The sequence below is a fragment of the Aptenodytes patagonicus genome, chromosome 1, assembly GCF_965638725.1.
Source record: "Aptenodytes patagonicus chromosome 1, bAptPat1.pri.cur, whole genome shotgun sequence".
Taxonomy (NCBI): domain Eukaryota; kingdom Metazoa; phylum Chordata; class Aves; order Sphenisciformes; family Spheniscidae; genus Aptenodytes; species Aptenodytes patagonicus.
In genome coordinates, this window is record NC_134949.1 from 220,248,024 (window position 1) to 220,270,449 (window position 22,426).

Consider the following 22,426-nt stretch of genomic DNA (forward strand, 5'->3'; position numbering starts at 1 on the left):
AATATTAAAAATGTGGGTTTAAATTTCTCCCAACACTCAGAAGCATTTGAACATTGTGTCTGGAGTTTTAGTGCTCTATCGTTTTGGAAGAACTGCTTCAAGGGGATTTTCAGAGACCAGAACAAGATGTTTGGGAGGGTGCTTACATATATTGAAAATAAACAATAAAGCGTCTCACAGAAATGACCGTTTCAAACAACACAGTTATGGTGTGGACTTAGTTATGAACTGACTGTTTGGATTTTCATGAGATAATCTGAAACATCACTCCTGAGGCAGGAACCAGTTAAAAGTGGCCTGGTACCTTTCTACTCTCCTGGTTCCGGTCTTCACCATTAATCCAAAAAAGACTTAGGAACTGGCATATGATACTTCAGGAGTGTTTCCTGTGTCTTATTTAGAGACTGAATTTCAGAGCTTCCTTATAGGCGTGGAAAGGAAAGAAACATCTTTCCTTTGTTCCCAAATGTCTCTCTGTAGCTCAGTTTGTAATCATAACAGCAGGAAAATTTTAATACTAGTGATTTACAGACGTTTTCTTACAGAGAACTGATATTTTTTTCTTCTCTAAAGACATAGTAAAGAAAATACTGCTTCTTGACTAAACTGAGTTAATATTTCTGTCCATTTTATGAGCTAAGAATATACAGTTTAATTTCCACGGGTGCAGAATATGAACAGAAGAAGATCTGTAGTACAACAAAGCACAGTATCTCTGAAAATCAAACCATATATTCCGAAAATATGAAATATTTTCCAAATGATGGAACAGAAACAAACACCTTAATTTTTCCCTTTTAAAAATTTTCTTCTGTTCTGTTTAATAATATCAGCTATCCTTCTCAATATAACCGAGCAAGAAGATTATTTTACTGATACGTAAACCAAAGCAAATAATAGAATTGAGTGATTTGTTCAACTAAAGAGAATTAGTCAGCAGCACAACCGGAAATAAAGCCCAGCAGCTCTAACCTGAAGCAGCCCATCTTAACCCGAAAGGCTTCTGTAACTTTACATAATTAAACACTTGAATTGTAGAGATTTTATGCCTTTACAGGTTAAGATTCTCCTGCAATCATCCCTCTGACTTTTTAAAAGGTGCATCTTCCTAATCGTTTTAATTAGTAGTGTCCAAAATAGAAAACTCCTCATGAAAAAAAAAGAAAGCGCGTAAGAGAGTCTATAGGAATGTTTGTGCTTATTAGGGTCAGAGATTCATCCACGCAAAATAACATGAAAGCTGAGGCTGAAAGGCAGCATCATTTTTCTTTCATTAACTACAACAGTTATATGACTGGATCATTTACTTAAAGAGAACACTTGAGTCAGGATTAAAAAGAAATTATAGGAAATTGTTCCAGTTAAGACTTTTTAATTTGTTAATTGAAAGTGATAAGGAAAATCCACAATTAATTTGTATCATTTCCAAAAGATCCTAAATAATGTAAAGGTCTCAGGAGTCTGATTCACAAGCAGGGACAATCTACATTGAGACATTGCTTTTGAGTTGTAGACAGTTAATCAACACAGTTTATGCTGATTTTGTTTTGCTTTATATTATATAACTATAAAATATTGCAGTTCTGGAGCTGCTTTCAGAAGCAGCACAACCCAGTCAAACATAATGGGTATGTAGTTGTATGCATCCGGGCTGCATCTTGTCAACCACTGCAATGTGTGCTCCTGCATGTGAGTCAAGGTCTCCAAGCTTATTGTCAGAAAGGTCTAGGTGCCAGAGCTAAAGAAGTACTTGAATTTCTAAATATGTTGTTTAGAGAGTGAAGGCCATAGCACTTACATACTGAATTCTCACTGAAATCAGCAATAACAAGATGCTTCAATTCCCATCAGTATGAACATCAGTACCCAAGCCAGCCTCTGCGATGACCAGTTCAATCTCTTAAATTGCTTAGAGGTTGCTATATGCTCTGTGCCTCTGAATGCCTAAATTTGTGTATAGATATGCCTTAAAGTCACTTCTCAAAACAAAAAGTCACAGTGTTCATTTTTTAAAATGCCACCTTATAGTTTAAGGGAGCTATTTTATCAAGAATTATTTTAACCAGGTATCTTTTATTTTCTAAAGATGTTTTTTCTTTGTTACTATGGGATTAATTTGATTCCATTGACACTGAATAAGTTGAACCTTAGTATTGTCTATTTTGCTGTTCATAAATCCACAGAAAGAATTGTGCACTTACTCCCTTCCACTGTCTTTAAGCAGTGCTATTTAGTAGGGCTAGTTCACAGCTTGCTGTCTGTGGTTGGATTGTGTAAAATGCAGATCAGTCCAGAAGTTGATTCCAAAGTGTTACAATAGGAAAAAGTACAAATCTGCTCCAATTCTGATTTTAAATATTTAAGCATTTAAACCCATTTGCTCAAAACAGACTAATTTCCAATTTTGTAATTATTATTTGAAATTTTCACATAAAATAAGTACATGAATACAACTAAACAGTAAGAGTTCATTTTAAATTCGAGAAAGGTGGTTGTATTTATGTGGGGCAAGTTGAAGACTCAATTTCAGAATATCCATTTTTTTTACTGCTTTTTGATAGGTCCCATTTTCAGGTTGCCAGGCATTTAAAAAAACTCAAAATATGGCTAGATGTGTTTTGGGAGATATAATTCCCATATTAAAAACATGGGATTGAAAAGGGGATGATGAGAACTCCTGTACAATGTGAATTTCAATAAAGATGACAAGAGTGTCCCTGGAAGGCAGCCACATACAAGTATAGTCATATGCATCATTTTGACAATAAGCTTGCTCCTAGCAGGTTATTGTGAAGAAAAAGGCAGCACAGATATTAACGAATGAGAAAGGACACTATACCAGAGAGGCCCACCATTCACACCTTTTTCAAGTGCAGTTACCTTACCTTCCTTTTGATTGACAGCCGGCTGAACATGAGCCGGCAGTGTGCCCAGGTGGCCAAGAAGGCCAATGGCATCCTGGCCTGGATCAGAAATCGTGTGGCCAGCAGGAGCAGGGAAGTGATCGTGCCCCTGTACTCGGCCCGGGTGAGGCCGCACCTCGAATACTGTGTTCAGTTTTGGGCCCCTCACTACAAGAAGGACGTTGAGGTGCTGGAGCGTGTCCAGAGAAGGGCAACGAGGCTGGTGAGGGGTCTGGAGAACAAGTCTGATGAGGAGTGGCTGAGGGAACTGGGGTTGTTTAGCCTGGAGAAGAGGAGGCTGAGGGGAGACCTCATCGCGCTCTACAGCTACCTGGAAGGAGGTTGTAGCGAGGTGGGGGTCGGTCTCTTCTCCCAAGTAACAAGTGATAGGACGAGAGGAAATGGCCTCAAGTTGTGCCAGGGGAGGTTTAGATTGGATATTAGGAAAAATGTCTTCACTGAAAGGGTTGTCAAGGATTGAAACAGGCTGCCCAGGGAAGTGGTGGAGTTGCCACCCCTGGAGGTATTTAAAAGACGTGTAGATGTGGTGCTTAGGGACATGGTTTAGTGGTGGACTTGGCAGTGCTAGGTTAATGGTTGGACTCAATTATCTTAAAGGTCTTTTCCAACCAAAATGATTCTATGATTCTGTAACTCTATGATTCCTGCTAGGATCAGTGAAAAGCGATCAGCTCCTTCTCAGCTGTCCCTTCATGGCCTATGGAGGGATCCCAGAGATCCCTAAAATTAAGTGAGATGACCACAAGCAGTAGTGCTTAGTGTTGCAGACATACACTAGTCTGACCGCAGAGACTACTGGAGTGTAGTGACCCTCGTGTACTTATGTGGAGGCTGTGGAAATTCAGCCACGCATTGGAAGTAGCATCATGCATCAGTCATTAGGGTTCTGGACATTATAGTCTCCTTACCCATATGTCCTGCATACTTTTCAGCACACTTTTATTTGTGTAGCTCTTCAGAGTTACACAATGCTCAGTTACCCTCGAATACCTATGCAAATGGCATGCTGTTTTCTGCAAAAGACTCTGCTCTAGAGCCCTGTGCCAATATTATCTTCCCTCTCTAATCCCCATCGGTGAGAAAGTAGTGGTGGTCCCAAGAGCTGATGTCATCAATCTAATTCATCAAATACCTTAAAATCATTTTTATGTTATTAAATAATAACACAAATTGCCATTAGTAATAGGGTGCTATTGCCTCAGACAGAATTAGTTTTCAAAGAAACTCTATGAGATCATTGTTAAACCTCTTTTAGAGACTGGGAAACAAAGCACAAAATCATTAGCTACCTTGCCTAAGACTGCAGATCACAGTGTCAGCCAGAATTGGGGCTGGCTTCAAGAAACTAATCTTGATTTAAAAAGCAAGCCAAATACTTTCAGTCCAGGCATCCAAGCACCATAAAAAGGATCTGCAAGTTTACAAAAGCTAGACTAAACATGAACACAATTTTCACTTATTTTTATTTCCTTGGGAGGAGTCATGTTCCCAAGCTTTTCTCCCATGACTACAAAGTCTGAAACCCTACCCTTAGTTTCTTCCCCTACATGTATTCAAAGATATTGATGCAATCACATGATCAAAGTCTTAAGAGAAAAGCAAATACCTGCGGAGGAAAAAAAAATCACACAAACCAACAATACCAGGGTTGCCCTTTAGCAAAAACTATGCTGGCAATTAGAGTGTCAAAAAGATTTCAGTGAAGACAGGGAAGTTAGTTCTGGGCAAAACTGAAGCATTTTTTAAGTGTGTCTGTGTAGTGGTGAATGTAATGAAGTTCTCAGTGCAAAGACTGAGAGCACGACATTTTGCGTTACATAATGCAGAAACAGAGTTTAGTGTTTGTAGAAAGAGTGTTACACCTATGAGCTGTGATTTCCTTTCGCTGACAATAATCTCCTAATTGTACACGTAATTGTCAATAATGACAGAGGCCAGAACATGAATACTCTGCATCCGTTCCCACATGGTGCTCTCAAAGGAAAACTTACTACTCCAAAATTCTCTCTCTACTCCTGCCTTCAATGGGACAGAGTTTCAGCTGTTGCACATTGACATAGCGCTGTTAGTATCAATTCACATGTACCGATAATTCAATCAAAAAAACAAATTACTTTTATCCTAAAATGGGAGTATATTGTTCTAGACCTCCAAATCTCCCAGGAGCTAAGACAGGCCACCATAAAAGCAAGGGTTATAAACTTGAATTTGTTATAGACAAATAAGGCTTTGGCCTATGAATTCTCTTTGCCTATTAAGTTAATGAGCCTTGACAAAACAATCATCTGAGGAGTAGCTGACAAATTATCTGGAGCAGCAATCTGAAAGGCCTTGGCTGGCTTACAAGCATTTCAATTGGGAGAACGTGGCATCATGTTCCTCTTCCTCTGGAAGAGTTACTTGTCAAACCAAATTTCTTGCAGTTCAGCCACAGAATCTCAATATTGCAGCACTGAGATATGACAATGACTGCAGTTACCAAAACAAGCAAATAATCCCTGTCCCTTCCTCCCCAAACCTGAGGCTGACAAATTCTGATGAAAAACTCTTTCTAGGAAGCCTGCAGGAAGACAGGGAGATATCTTTTTATATTTGACTGGAGACCATGGAAGTGTATAATGTAGAGGAATAGGGCTTTGAGGAATTCAGAGGAATAAAGGGAGACCTTTCAAAATACCTGGTCGATATTTGGAAGATTTTTTTGTAGTACAACTTCCAATAGAGATGGTGGTGTCACCACTGTGGATTTAAAACAAGGTCTTTTTATGGAATAATTCTTCCAAATATTCAACACAATACAGCCCTGAGACACATCACCTTTGTGAAATTTAAGGCTGCGTACAATGAACACTTCTGCAAAAATAGCCACTTGGATTAGGGTTAAAATGGGATTAATATTTTTCTAAAAACTGTTCTCCAACTGTGAATACTGAGTCCATTTGGAAATTGGATCATGGTATATGTTGTAAAGCTGTCATTTTTGTCACCAAAGGCATTTGGTGAAATATTTCAAATGTCTTCCTCCATGGTCATCTATTCAAAGAGTCCTGTGGAAAAGATGACAGTATTTAAGAACACCAAGAACTGTCATATTTTCCATCTGAATGTTATTTCATAGTGGGAAAGAAGTATAAATTATAGCAATCAGTTGCCTCTACCACAGCATGTAGCAGAGCATAGTGCAGGGCATTTAACCGTGAGTTGTGTCTTTTCTCATTTTTTGTGTTCTTTTTGCAGTTTTTGTTGGACTGTTGAAATAAACAAACTGATTAAATATACAGGGACTAGAGCTTAATTTTACATCAAAGTCGAATGAAGAGAAGTGAGATCTTGTTCTTAAAGAGAATTGTTAACTGACACTCAGTAGAACAAACCCCAGCTTTTTATGTCCTGATGTCAGGTCATCAAATACCTGATGACCAAGTATTCAATCAATCACACAATAAAGCAAAAGGATGTAGAGAATTATACCTTCAGGTGGCAGAATGGCCTTGTTCTATGAGCTCTCCCAGGCTTCACTGATTATTGGCATATGAGTATCTGGTCTGCAGGGAGTAACCTTAGCAGATTCACCCTTTTCCCCCAACCTATCTCCATAGTCCTGACAGTCGTGTCTATAGAGATCAACCATTTAGCAATGAATTGCATCTTCCTATGGTTAGCAAGCCACAATCTAACCCTCAGTGCTCCCAACACACAATTCCATGGCCCCCAAATCCCCTAGAGCCTGCTTGTTCAACTTTCTAGTTCAAGTTGGTCCCTTCTTTTCTAAAGGGACCATTTTAAAAGTAAGAGTCTTTTTATAAAGCTCTCTTGTCTGGCTCTAAACACACAGAAGCACTGTGATGCTTACAGATAAATTACTCATATGCACACTATATCTAAAGACCTGAAGTCACTTCACTACTTTTTGGGTAGTTATTTCCTTTAAGGTAATACTTGCAGAGAAATTAAAATATTGTGGATAGATCTGTTAGTGCCTGGCACCCTGCTGGCATTATTTATACCTTTATAAAACATTGCCCTTATCAATATTTTTCACCCAAACATGCACTGGCCTGAACAGCTTGACTAATTACTTTGTCCAGTGATTAAGCATCTTTTAATGAATTGTAGACGCTACACAGTTTTTATTCTAATAAACCGACAGCTTCTGCATGGTGTTACCACATCTGTTGCATTCTTCACTAGTATTTGTCTTATTGCTCGTTTAATTTAGCTTTCTATTTCATAGCACTGCAATGCCTTTCACAGCTGTTTTTCTAATCCCTGGGGCTTCTTTCCTGTTATTGTATCTTACATTAATTTACCATTTTACTTTCCACTTAGACACTTCTGCTCTTCTCTGCCCACATTACTCTTTTCTTTGAAAATTGTCTTCTGTAAAAAATGTCTATGATCAAAGCTCCAAATACAATTATTTTTCTTCTACTCTAGAATATAAAAGACAATAGTTTTTTTCCTGACAAAGGAAACACTCAACAACTTCTTGAAAACTTGTGCCTAACTCTTCCTCTATCTCCCAAGTCTTGTTTGCAAATAATTTACTACTATCCTAGTAGACTATAGAAGAATAGCTGGGTTATACTAGCATACAGTTTTGGATAGTATGTTTTTCTTTATTAAATATTTCTCAGGAGGCACTCACTGACAATATTTTATAGAAATGTCTTCCATTACTTCAGTTACGGAAACGTTCATCAGTTTAGGTTTTACTAACTGTCCTCTCAGAACACAGCTAGCCTAGGGAATGCTGAATTTTACATGTCTTCTCAACCATGACTTGGTGAGGGAGGTGATTATTTTTTGCTCAATTTCTTCTGAATGGCTTAGGCAGCCACCCTATAAACCCAAAGATGCTCAGTGAACAAAGTATGCTCAACACAGAAACAAAATGACTGAATCAAACCAAATTACTACGGCTTTCAGTGAAGTCTTAGTCACTTTCCATACTCACAGAGAAACAAATACTGAATTCAGTTGTAAAATGTGATACATATTATGTAACCTATTTTAGAGCACCATTCCAATGGATCAAAACATTGCCTGTGTTCATCACTGGATTTTGGATGACCAAAATTATATACCGAGTTAGCATATATCTTCCAGTGGTGCAGATGTGAAAGCATGGTTAAAAACAAGCACAAGCTGTAGAAAAAGAAGATCTATGGTGAAGATGCAAACTATGAGATAAATCCAGTGATGTTCATGCACTCTAAAGAAGGAGGTGAGGAAGAAGCGCATGCAGTACCTGGTGATCTCAGAGTCAGGGAGCAGGCCTACGTGGTAGTGGGGATAGGGAGCTGTAAGAAGGAAGCTTTTGTCACACTCGACAGGGGAATAGTGCCTAGGAGAAGGTGGTTTATCACACAGTTTGTTCACAGTGCTGTAAACAGGTTCAGGAGGCCTGGTGATACAGAGACAAGAGTAAAAGATCAGGTGCGTATTAGTGGCTGAGAATACAGAGAAAACACAGCAATCATTTTAAAAGCATGCATAGAAAACCTGTCAAGACTTTTTCAGTAGGGCTTTTCTGAGAAGTAAAGTGTGCTGTTAAAGGAAACATTAGAATTTGATAATACAGTATTACGGCATACAAGCAACTGCATATAAAGATATACACAATATAAGTGGGCCATAAAACCGGCTTATGGGACGTGTGGCACTGAAAGGGACTATCTTATCTCTGAAGTTCAGTGATGAATTTTCCCACATACTCTGCTTGCTTTTTCTTTAATCTAACAACATTACTTCTGCACAGCTTTCTGTGATCTTAATTTTGAGCATTTCATAGAAGAAAATATGATGTTTATTACCTGAAAAGAGGTATTTTTTACCCATTAATTTGAGATAAAGATGAAGTACATATTACTTGTTAATACAACATACTCCTGCCCCGATGGGCTGGTGCTTTGCAAGTAGAGCTGTGGTCAAAGTGAGCCATGTGCTGTAATAACACTGATGGTAACAAACTGTGTAAGCAATTCATCTCATTGGCAGGCAACTCATTTCATTTCAAGAGTTCTTTGCTCTCTTTTCAGATTCAACCTTCAAAATCCGATTATGCAGACCATATCTCAAACAGTTAAGCTCGTTGACAAGGCTACTGCAATTGCACTTGCACTGCTGCTCCAAATTACAGAAGTAGTCTGTGAAGCTAGATACGAAGAATAAGATCCTAAAACTGACACTGACAGGTCACCTAGCATTTCTCTCCTGCTGCCTAGAGGTCAACCACTTGGGAGAGGCAATACTTACCACGAACCTCCCAGGGAGCCACCTGGGGAGAGGGAGAAGGGGATGCAGCCTTTAGTACCAACCAGCCAGGGATCCACAGGAGGCAACCAGCAAACAGTTTTCAAAAAAATGCACCACGTAGTACATTTCCCGTCATGAAACTTCTCCAACTGCTGTGTTGGCCCCAGCAGATACCTCTGGGCCTACTGACAGAGTGAAACTTGACTCATAATTTCCTCAAGTTTCTGTTCTAAAGAGTGCCAAGATGCAATTGCTGTCATATCCTCGCTTCTGCCAGAAGATCCAGGGTATGCCACTGTCTTTAATCACAGCAGTACAGTATTAGCTAGATGAAAATCTTATTTCAGAAGCCTGAAAATATCAAGAGGCCAAGAAGTTAATGAACTCTTTTTGTTCTTCTGGCTGCACTGTGCCTCACATGGGTGTGGTTTTTGCTGTGACTTTCACAGGTACCAGAATTTATTATGGTCGTGGATGCATTGGCAGATACAGAGAACATATTTTCCTTTGTTGTTAGCTTCTGGTTTTGTCCTTTGGGGGAAAAGGAGTAGCTGCTTTACTTAAAAATTGGTCTCACTCAATGCTAATAACATTATTCATAGCAATCTGACATATGATTTGAGAACTCTCTGTACCTGACTTTCCCAGGGAAATCTTTACAGTTATAAAAAAGGCAATTTAAGATTACCAAATATCAAAATGGCAAAGCTGTCACTCATTTGGTTATAAAGCATTCTGTCAAGGATTTAGTAAAATCCCTTTAACAATGTTTAAGATAGCAATTCTTTTTTATCAGCATATTTCACACATGTTTCAGAGGGTTGGATTTAATAATTTATTTACTAAACCAATTGCTGCTTTCAACACAAAAAATCCAGAGGAAAAAACTTCTATTATTTTACTTTAGACTGATACTGCCTTTTATTCCCTCAGAAATCACTTTTGCTTTTAGGCAGTATATTAAAGAACAAGTACAAATATAAAATATAAATGATACCTACTATGAAAATTGAAGAAATATTGCCCCAGTGCAGGAAGATGAATAAAAACTGTAGATTTCTTCATGGCTTAAAACACTAACCAGTCCATAAAGAACTTGCTAGCTTCCTATATTCAAGTTACTTGTCTCCTCTGCGTGGTAGATGACATGAGAGTGTCGCTACCCCTTGGATATATTGTGAATGCTCAAACTACACTGAGTCATCAGTGAGTGACCATCCAACCTTGTGCTGAGACACAAATCATGCCACAGAGATGGATAGATACGAGGGATTGCTCTGTTAATTGACAGTTACAAACTGCTTCCAAAAGCAAAATGAAGGTAAACATTCAACATCTGCCTAGATATTGAGACCAAATTAGTCCTTCAAATATAAACACCGAGCCCTAACAAAATGTCTTGCAAAGCCTAGCAAATTTTAAAACATTTAGTATTTTCACTCCTTTCAGTCTTGCTGGATGATAAGATAACAGAAAATTCGAACAAATCACCTTGATGTATAAAGTCCTCTACTCATTGGTATTATATAAGTGATACTGTCATACCCTCTGTAAGTGAGATGAAGAGAGAGGTCTTAAGGTTAAAAAAAGGAATTCATACTTCTTATCCTTTTAAAGCTTGGACTCTTTGCTTAGAATAGGATTCAGGGTATCAGCTAATTCCAGTTATGAGTGCACTTGTAAGGCCTATGAACTGGTCTGAGATCATCATAGCCACCTATTTACCATCAGATGCCATTCTTCGAGGTCATTAAGATCATGGACTAAACTGGTTCTTTAGATACCTTCATACTACTCAGATGCATATGCTAATACTGCCAATTGCATAGCTGGGCCCTGGCTACATGTTTTATTGGTGCAGAAAAGCAAGAACTTGAAAAATAAGCAGTGCAGCTCAGATCAGTATAAACTTATCTTCTCTCTCAATTTGATTTAGTAAATATAAACTAAAAGATGTAAAAATAATTGAAAGTTGGGATAAAAAATGGAAAGGAGGAGAACATTTAAAACATACTGGGCAGATCACTGTCCTGACCATACAAACTGCTTCATGTAGGCCAGTAATCCTTAAAAGTAACAGGAGACACTTATTGCAACAAATTGTCTTCAAATATCCTCCTGACTCTTCACCTTCTTTGTCACAAACTAGGACTTAGCTACAATAGTACCTGCCTACTTTGGAAGACAACAATCCCAAATTTAAAAAAAAAGATAATTATGAAGACCACCCAGCTTTATTAAATGATTCTTCTAATGCAGCATTTTCTCTTGTCATTTATATTTCTCCTCACTGGAAGAAGAAGAAAGAACTTCTATCCAATAGGATCAGCCCACCTGCTAAATCCTGTCTCGCATATCTTCTTCTCCAGTGCTATGACAGAGACAGGTTGACTTCTTTCAAAGCATGGGATAAGGAGAATGCTATTTAGAAATAGTTTCTAATGTGCTGTTCTGAAAAAATACAGTCAAGGTCACCTCACCTTTTCTTGCAAAATAATTAAGAGCGAGACTGAACATAAACATTGAGACCTTATTTTATGATGCATTAATTCTTCAAATGAATTTAAAAACATGTAGCAGGTCATTTAGCATGCTGTAACAAAAGTGTAAAAGCTAGATATATATTATTTAAGGACTGATTCACTGTAGTTTATTTGCAATTGCATCACTTTCAGATACAGCAGGTACATCTTCAGAGATTTTGTCTTATTTAGAATAAATAATAAGCAATTTTTGTAATTATTAACATGAGAAAGAACAAAGAACTACATTATGGAATTTATTTTGTCCATTATCTTAATTTTTTTTAATACTTATGCAAAAAATCCCCTTAAAATGCCAAATGTGTGAATATTACTCTATACTTCTTGGATAATTGTAATATCTATTTTCATGAGTAATTATCTAATATGGGTCTACTCTGAAAAATAACTAACTGCTGCTGTAAATTCTTATTTAGCGGATCTGTTCCCTTTCTGTCTTTAAACTGTTTATTTAGTGACAAACGTACGTTACAGTTCTCTGTCTTTATCAGTGAGCTAAAAACCAAGCTCTGATAAATGAGAGCAGCAACTGCTAGGCCTAGATGGACAACAATAATTAGGTTAGCATGAGAATCAGGCATACAATAGTAGAGGAAAGGCAACAGAAAATATAAGTAGTAGCATAGCTTGGCTTGAGCATGCCTCAGTAGATAATTCAATCACAAGAGAGAGAATCAAGTCACTCAATGCCGCCAGGTAAGCTTTGAAATGGTAGTATGAACAGCAGATAGTCATAATCTACTTTTCTAGCAAAAAAAAAATTTGAAAGCTGGAATTGTTAGTCAGTATAGACCTAGCTCCAATGAGGCACAATTTCCACAGAAAGGTGTAACTAATTGGTGGAAAAGCTAACAGTAACAGTGGGAGGTAGAAGATTGATCTGACACTGGTTTTATTTATTTATTTCATAACAGATTGTGTAAAGAAAGCGAATCTTCCTGGTTGTTTATAGTCCTTATTATTCCTTGTTTGGATCATCATTGTGTTATTGTCTCAGGCTGGCTTTATTGCACAACAGAAGTTATAAGAAAATGGCATTATTAAAACCGTTCTCTCCACAGCATCATGTAGGGTCCTCAATTTAATTTTAACTTTTTTTATTGCAGAATCCTGTTTGGTAGGGTTCTGTTGCCAACACGTAGCACATCAAATCTTAACAGTTTCATTTTTTGGATTTTAAAACCTTTTATGATATGGAAAGAAACCAGCTAAGCTCTCACAGCATATTGAGTCTGCAGGGCTATAGCCAGGAAATGCTAAATTCAATCTGATAGAAAATAAATCTCATAATGCTACAAGTTTCCAACATTTTTTTTTTTGAGTAGCAATTTTTAATTGTACCCAAGTTCAGTAAAGACAACTAATTCATTAGTATTGCTAATATAATGTTGCTGGGAAGTGTGCAAAGATCTGCCTTTAAAAGTATGTCACTATTAAAACAAAAATCAATGGCAATTTAATACAAAGGAACTCTTCCACTTCTAATAACCAGTGATTTTTATATATAAGTCTTTTGACTTCTTTTAGTTTCTTGTTCATATAACCTTCTAGGAGAACCACATACCTTATTGTTCAATAGGTTTATTTAGAATTGAAAGTTGATTTTATTTCATAGGTTGTGTCCTGGCAATTCAAATAAGACCCAGTCACTCACACGACACGTTTATTTCAACTAAATGAAAAACAGAGAAGGGGTGTCAAGAGCTGGAAGAAAATACTAGAACTACATTACCTTAGTTCTTTCTGGAAATCCTTCTATAATCAATGATTTCTCAGCTTTTCCATTATTAACTGCTATTTTCATGAGCCTTAAAGTCTTCCGTAACTGCAAAACGAGTGCTTAAGATCACAGCAATTTTTTTAGCACAGTAATGAAGAGTAAGGATTGCCTTGTTCCTCTTAAAAATATTATTTAAACATTTTAATCAGGTTTTCAAATGAAATGGCCTACAAGATGGCATAAGTATAATTTAGAACTCTTAATATTCTACACCCATTTCTACACTCATGATTCTTAGCCATTAGGAATTAAGAAATGAAATGACTGCTTAATTTGAAAAAAAAAAATCAGTAATGATTTTCTGTTGCAGTAATGGAAAAGGCGGCTGTTTCACATAGGAATGGTGAGACTATCAGACCAAAGGCCCTAGTCCCTTGCAGTGACTTTTTAGGAAACGGGGCCAGTAAAAAATGGTCCTTCCCTGCAGAGCTGCTGAAAATCAGCTGGTTAGGGACCATGAAACTAAATCCAAGTAAATTGTGGTCAGTGGGCCTATCCACCATGCATGTGAGCACTTAGCCTCATACATATTGGAACATTTTTATATTCTTAGGTTTCACAACACCCTGTGGCAATGAGTCCCACAAACTAATCATGTGACATACCCCAAACCCTCTACCTTTTTGCATTGTAAGCCTGTTACTTGGTCGCACATAGATAACATATGGTAACATTTCAAAAACTTCTGTTTTTCTGTATTTTAAACTTACTTGGCAATGTATTGTAAACTCTCTGTATCTGAGTTGTAAGAAAGCGCTAATAGTCGTTGCCTGTTGCCTTCTCTATGTCACAGGTACTTTTACAGATCTCTGTTCTATCTTTCTCTGGCATCTTTTTTCTATACTGGAATTATTGATTATTTAGCTCTGCCTATAAACCATGCTACACCCCTGCTCATCTCTGTCACCCTCTTCGGGTCTTTTTCCAGTTGCCTCCATGTAGTATTCAAGACTTAGATGCATCATAGATTCAACATTATGTTTTGCACTCTTTTCCTTTCCTATCAGATCCTATTTCCATTCTTAATTACCTTTTTGACTGCTCTTGAGTACTGAGCTGACAATGTCACAGAACTAACCACAATCACCCCAAGGTGTCTTTCTTAAGTGGTAATAGCTGCTTTAAAAGTCCATGTCCATGATACATGTAGTATGTACTTAGGGTTATCGTTTTCCTCTGTACACTACTAAATGTTACTTACTATTTCTGTGTGTTATCACTACCAATCCTACTATCTCATTTCAAAAATCTCCATACAAGCACTAAAACAGATTCTGAAATTTGATACATTTTTTTTAAGTGTTAAGTAATAAGTAGCTTCCACTGGCTGTATTAGAAATAGTCAAATCCTATTACTTGGGGATCTCTGACAGGCCTGATACTCAGGACATAACAGATTGTCTGGTGACTTGACAATAACTAAATTTTTACTTTAACATAAATTACTCTCCCAAGTTAAGACTTATTATTTAAAATAAGTTTGGGGTAGCAAAAGGAAATCTTATGATAGGTAAACATTATTATGCATTTGCAAAGTTTAACAATTAGTTTGATAAAATTTGTGTATTAAATACATGAAATATAAAATAGTTGCTTTGTAATTTAGCAATTTCATGCTTCATTGAAGGGAACAAATAATAACATAGAACTAAGAGATACAACTGTGACTTTTTGTTCTAAAAAGCTGTTGACGGGTATTCTACAAGTATACATTTTTAGATGATAGCATAACTAAATACTGTACCGTTGTATTTCACCAAGGGTCCAATTTAAGGTTATACAGACAAACTTAATTTTTTCTTTTCTTAACTGAACATTTAATGTGTAACTTGAATAGTGTTCTTTTAATATTTTTTTTTAAATAATTCCTGAGATTCATCAAAGACTAAACCAAGAAAGAAATCCTCTTATGGGACACCATATTGAATTCAACATAATCATCAGCAGGGTCGCCAACTTAAGAGCTAGAGCATGAGAACTCTACCTCATGAGAGATGGGGAGTAACCAGTAGCAGCAGCAGGCTGTCATCCTCCAGAGGGACAGGCAATGCAGATGAACTATCATGACAGACTGCCTGGTGGGATCACGCGCGCATCATGCCAACCCCAGAAACCTGGGTTCCTCTCCATTTTTCTACAGAGGGATGGCCCTAGCGTGATCCTGCCAGCATCTTATCAGCAACTTTTCCTACCTGCTCTCTATCTCTGTTCCTTGCTCCAGTCTTCTTGCACAATTACCGATTATCCCAAATGTCATGTCTCACTGTCTGAGGGAGTTGCTGGTTCAGCAGCCCTAAAACTCATTGCTGCCCTTCTCCAGGCTATTTTTCTCCACTGCTTCTTCATGTCTCTTCACCCATTTCTCACTTATGTTCTTCCTTGTCTTAAATTCCCCTTCCAAATCCAAGTTTTCTTACCCAATAAATACCAGTCTTCCCTTCTTTTGATTTCCATTCTCACACAACCAGTGACAAGTTCTCCCTCATTTTCACACCCAATCTCATGATAATGTCTTGCCAAACACACTCCCCTTATTCCTCCAGTCTCTTCAATGTTAAAATCTGACAGGACTGGGCATTCAGAGCACAGAACAGAATCACTCCTGGTTATGTTTCTGTGTCAGAAAGGGCTGGAAGAAATAAGTAGAGAGAAAAACTAGCTTTGGTCACATAATGCTGTGCTCAATAATGCTGGCTTTTTTAAATAATCTAGTCTGTATTACAAAATTGTGAGCAGCTTTGATATACCACAGTGTGAGTGCGGAACCTTAAAGAGTTCTACTGAAAAAAAATATTACATACATTTTGGAGGATAAATGAACTGCAGTTTTTCCAAAGACTTATATTTGTTGGCATTTAGATAGATTTTCACAAATGCAGTAGAAATACTATGTGGATTCAGTTTCGTCAGCTCCTATACTTCAACACCCTGAAGCTATGTATGAAATATTACAGTATTTAAAATATAATATCACCACAATTTTTAACATAGAACAGAATAGAATAGAGCATGAACTAAGCCATGTAATTCTTCCTCCATCCCTTAAATGACCAAGCTGCTATGGTTAAAAATAAATGCAATTTAATTTGATAATAATAGTGGTTAATTAAAATTACTTTAAAAAGAATAGATATAATTTACACTAAATTTTAAAGCAAAACAAACATGCAACCTTTGCTATCCCTAGATAAACAAATCCAGCCCCAGGCAAAAACTGAGCATGAAAATATTAACTTGAACAATTAATCTGCAAAAGTTACAAGTGATTTAATAGGAAGAATAAATAAAAGGCATTATCAGTCTCCCCATATTACTACATATAGTTTATTCTCTTTAGGGCATAGGTGACATGCTGAGTTTGGGTTAGGCATGGTGATATGATTGTTGAGAGCTCACAGTTACCTCTCGTATTCATATAATTGCATCAGTGTACTTCTACGTATCTTTTACTCATCACTCGTATAGTAACATCGGGTCAAAAACATGGTATAAAATTCACCATTTGAAAGTTCTACCTACAGTACTTTAAGATCTTCCTCATCTGGGAAACATGTTTCAATTCTGTTCCCACACAAAAACTAACAACAAATGCAGCTAACTCCTTTCAGCAAATATACACTTTTAAAACATGCAGAATATTTTGTCAATGGATGATCTAAGTCAACTCATATGAGATCCCAAAGGAACAGTTTTCAGGACTCATTACCAAAAACTGCAGTTCTTTTTTCCTACTGTTGTGCTGCATAAAACCGTTGTCAGAAAACTGTTATTGATAGTTTTATAACACACAAACCGTAATATTAGTTGTAATGGTTTAATACTGAAAAGTCGAATCTGTGTATCAATACAAATTTAAACGTGTTTCCATAAAATATCCTCAATTCAACTAGCAAGTTTATATAAGTAAACAAGAAACAGTTGAGGAATGCTACTTTCAATACAGGGAAAAAATCCCCTGAGACTTCAACTTAATGGTTCTCCTTTTTCTCCCTTTCAATCCCCAGCACCTCCTCCTCGCCCAGAAAATGTTATTTTGCAAAGATGCATGTAAAAAAATCAAACATGCTTTTCACAGCAAAACAGATAACAGCTTTTTCATCCATGAATCTTTAATATCTAGCCAGAGTTAAATGTTAAAGCGAATTTTTTATCAGCTGAAGCACAGAAGTTTGATGTTACCATTTTCTGAAGTTAAAAAGGAAGTAAAACCTCAAGATGGTAATTCTTTATTTTTATGGATCTTTTGCCGATGTTGTTCGTTAAAGACAGAAGGAATGAACACCTAAAAGCTACAGGATTTTTAAGTTATAATTTCAGCACTTCTGGAAATAGGAAGGCAGACATCTGCTAAAGAGTAAATTGTAACTTCTCTCTCTGCTGTATTAGTAACGAATGTTCCACAAAAAGACAAACAAAAAAATCACTTTTTTTCTTCATACTATCGGAGAAAATTTGGTTGGAATGCATCTCTGTAGGTCATCTCATCCAATCTCGTGCTCGAAGCAGGATTATTGCCAACACTAGATCAGATCAGCCATGATTTTATCTAGCCAATCTTAAAAATCTCAAAGGGTGGATATTTCACAACCCGCCTAAGCAACCTGCTCCAGCAGTGCTCCACCCACCTGGTGTCTTTTTTTTTCTTCTCAAATTGAAATCAGAACATCCAAAGCCAATGTTTGTGGCCATTGGTCCTTCTCTACTGAGAAGAGTTTTGTTTCATCACCTTTGCTACTGAGTACTTATAGGGTGCTCTTAGATTGCCCCTTAATCTCTTCTTCACAACATTAAACAAGACTCAGTTCCCTCAACATCCCTCTAACCTCCATGTGATTTAGCACTCTGAGACTCTGTTGGACACTCTCCTGTTTTTCCACAACCCTCCTGAAGTCAAAGAACAGAAATTGGTCACAGTCTTCTAGAAAATAACTTATCTTTTTCTGCTGGCCATGCTTCTCCTAATATAGCCTAGTATGCTGATTACCTGACTGGCAATGAGAGTGCACTCCTGGGTCCATGTTCAGCCTGGCATCCGCTGTAACCGCCAGGTAACTTTCAATGAAGCTGCAATTCAGATGTTTGTTTCATGGCCCGTACAAGTGCGTGCAGCTGCTCCACCTGAGGTGCAGACTTCTTACTGAACTTTATGAGGCTTCTGGCCAAGTCCTCGAGTATATCAAGATCTCTCTGGAATATCGCTCTGCCATTTGTCATGTTAACCACTCCCCCTTAATTTATTATCCTCTGCAAATTTGCTGAGGGTGCACTGTGTCATGATCTAGGTCATTGATGAAGATAACTCACTGACGCCCAAGGTATCCTGAGCTACTCTGCTCATCACTGACCACCTAACAGATGTCAAGTGATGATCATTACCCTTTGAGCCTACCGATTCAGTCAGTTCCCAACCCAGTCTCTTCTTTTAGTCCACTCTTCCTCAGCTTTCAAACGAGAGTGCTGTGGGAGACTGTGTCAAAAGCCTTACCAAAGTCTGCCGTTGCATGCAAATGAGCATAGCCATGCTGGGAGAAGGCTAATGAGCAAGGTGACAGCATATAATCCAGGAGGTACCCAAAAGGTTATCCAGAAGGTTTCCAAACTTTTACAAATCATATCTTCCTTCCAGCTATGGATTAGTTCTACGTGTTTATCCAACACTTCCTCATGTTTGGATGAGAGGCTGCTGGAGGAGTTTTAAAGGGTGCTCCCCGTGGTACAGCTTCTCCTGCCCACAGAAGACGTGTGAGAAATATGTTTGCAGCCACTCCCCAGGGCAACTGGTGGAGAAGAGGAATCACCATGTGTCCCACAGCAGATCCCAGATGCACATCTGTGGGAGTTATGGCATGGGTCAGGTATGCCTTCGGAGTCAGCTGTGTTTTCACCCAGCAAAGAGGCATTCCTGCTCAAGGCAGCACCTGTGCTGTGGCACTGGTTGGTATAGGGCAGCCACTGCTCTCCTCTCTTCCACGCAGCTAGTCATTTCATCAGGAAAGGCAACCAGGCTGGACAAGCGCACAATTTGCTTTTGGTAAATCTATGCTGACTATTCAGTTACCTTCTGGTCCCTTAAATGCCTGGCAAAGATGATGTTGAGTACTTCAGCTTTTTCTATATTGTCTGTCATTACATTGTCTTCCCCTCCATTCATCAGTTTTTCCCTTCATCAAATTTTACCTTCATTTCTGAAAGTAGCACACCTGCAGAATCACTTTTTGCTTTCCTTTATGACCCTTGTAAGTCTTAGCTCAAATCAATCAGCTTTCTGATTTTGTCATGAAGCAGTCAAGCAATGCTTGCCTACATCTTGCATTTTAGGTCATCAGAAAGCTCTTTGCTCAGCCAAGAAGGCCTTCTGCTGAATCCCCCTCCTTTCTGCTCAACAGGATGGTTCATTCCTGAGTTCTCAATAAGTTTTACTTAGAAATCATCCATCTTTCATGGACCCTATGTCTCTGTGGCAGCACCCCAAGAGATTTTCCTTAGCAATTCTCCAAAAAAGCTGAAGTCTGCTCTTCTGAAGTCTACAGTCATAACTTGCTGACTGTCTTTCCAGACTTCCTTTGAATCATGAACTGGACCAACTCATGGTCACTCTGATCCCAGCTGTTACTTGTCACCACCTTTACCACTAGTTCTTCCCTTTTTGTAAGCAGCAGGTCGAGCAGAGAATTATTCCTGTTTCTCCCTTCTAGCAGCATTAGGAAATTGTCAGCAATGCAATCAAGGAATCTCCTGCATTGCCTGCACAACACTTTACTCTTACTAGAAACTGAAACAAATAAGGACTGGCAGAACGATGATGATTGTATTGATAGAGTTACTTGGCATATAGCTTTTATACACTTTTTATCCCACATTCTACTACCCTGAAGTTGTGTTATTTTATTTAAATTTTAAAAGGTGACAATCTTTACAAAAAATACAGGCAGGAAAAGCTTCCATCCTGAGTGAATTTAAAATTAATCCATCAAAACAAAAAGTAAATTATGCCCATCACTGACAGCATTTTGGACCAACAATATACACAACTTACAAAAGGTCAGAAATTGAAAGACAACATCCAGCTTCATTAAAAATTGTGGCTGAAGATGACTTGTTACTTTTTTATCCCTTGTGCTCAGATTAAGTTATTTTTCCCCTATTTTAATAGTTTTATTTAGTAAAAGTTGTATTGATTTTTTTTCAGACACAGATTCAATATCAGACAAAAAAATACAAGTTTTTATCAACAGAAATGCTTATTTTTGTTAGGCCAAATACAGGTATTTAGGTAAAAAAACTTAGAACTAGAATAAAAAAAGAAAAACAAAAAAGAAAAGCAAGACAAAGTGGACAAATTGAGTTGAATGTTCAACCATTTAAGCTTTACTGATAGTAAGTTAAAAGAAAGTTTATCAGCCTCACTCAAACGAGGTGTACAAAGAATTACAAAATTGCAAAAGCCTCTCATAGTGGAGAAGTTGCTGTTCCAAGTATTTTTAGCTGGCACAAATGAAAATCTGCCAGAGGTGTTGCCATATTATGACTGCACGGGTAATAAATTTCCTTATGTGATCACCATATAAATTAGCCCTGAAAACCTATTATAGCAAGAACCAGGCAGTTTTAATGGATAGCACTGCAGTAGCTGGCAATCATCTTAATTATAAAAAATTATGTGAGGAAACCTAATTATAAATGCTGCAATCAAGGGATCTATAGGTTTCACTAAAATTATCAATATGATAATTAACTTCCCAAAAGATTTTAAGTCTTTCTAAACTGGTCAGCAACAAAGATTTTCCAAATATCTTCTTATTTTAACGGAAGACTCCTATGGCATTGCACAGAAAGAGTGCATTCACTATTCTCAGTTTATAGCTGTGAAAATCACTGTGAGAATTAACTGTGGCATCTTCAATAGTCCCACTCGAATCAATAGGCAATAATTAGCTACATGGACATTAAAAAAAAAAAGGCTCAGCATCATTCAAGGGTTAAATGGTTCGGTTTTGAAGGTCAGAGCTTCTTAGTCATTGTAATCAGAGGAGAAACCTGGTCTCTGGCTCTTGTTTGGGTGTCTCCCAGGTAGTGCTGTATGATGTATGTCCAGTGAGGAAATGCAATGACAAGAAGTGCCATTTTTCTTATGACTACATTAATTTTATCTTTGTGCTTTTGTATCCTGGGTATCAGTGTAGCATATAAGCTATTATCACTAATGTAATTAACTCCATAGTAGCCTCCTCCTTTTCAATAGGTCGAAGTCAATACGTGTTTAGAACTACGAGATTTTCATCTGATTTGCTCTGTTGCATTCAGAGTCTGCTCCTATTACTCGACACCTTTATTTCTGCCAGCGCCACACACCTTCCACAGAAGGTCATGCTTGTAGAGTCAGCCTCTCCTGTCAACAGTGCCAATGCCACAGAAGACTTTGGATATCAGCCCTTCATTTGACAGCACACTAATCTGGAAATCCAGATAGGAAGAAGAACACAGGAGAGGAGTATTTAACAGAATAGACGTGGCTTCTCTGGGCATTCATTTTTTTCCCAAAATAATACAAAATGGACATTGGTCTGAATACCTCAGGCAAGAACCAGACTGTGTCAGTGTTTGGTATTACTGTCAGGAGCTAAACCAGAAAAATTAACTTGTTTAAAAACAAACTAAAAATATCAGGATAGGAATACATCTTTCTTCCTAAAAAGATCAAAAAGACATACTAATTAATTTCAATATATATCCTGCATGGTTCTTTGAGCAAGTATGCTTTCTACTGGATATCTACTGAACAAATGGGCTAGGACTGTCATTGCCTTCTCTTCTATGACTATTTTTTCTTTTTTTTTCTTTTTTCTTTTTTTTTTTTTAGAAGTAATTAGAAAGTTAAAATCAGCTACATGGAACACAAAAAAACACAGGACTGTCTAAAG

At 37.5% G+C, this 22,426-nt stretch overlaps 1 protein-coding gene across 21 annotated transcripts in view; it reads right to left on the reverse strand.

Moving 5' to 3' along the window:
- DLG2 (discs large MAGUK scaffold protein 2) overlaps positions 1-22,426 on the reverse strand; it is a 1,063,600-nt gene that overhangs the window by 266,975 nt on the left and 774,199 nt on the right. For 17 of the 21 annotated variants that reach the window (XM_076328369.1, XM_076328367.1, XM_076328368.1 and 14 more), the window contains one exon: positions 8,176-8,331. The exons of the other annotated variants lie outside the window; for them this stretch is intronic. In XM_076328369.1, coding sequence (XP_076184484.1) covers positions 8,176-8,331 — 156 coding nt within the window. The remainder of the gene's footprint in view (positions 1-8,175; positions 8,332-22,426) is intronic. 21 annotated transcript variants of the gene reach the window in all.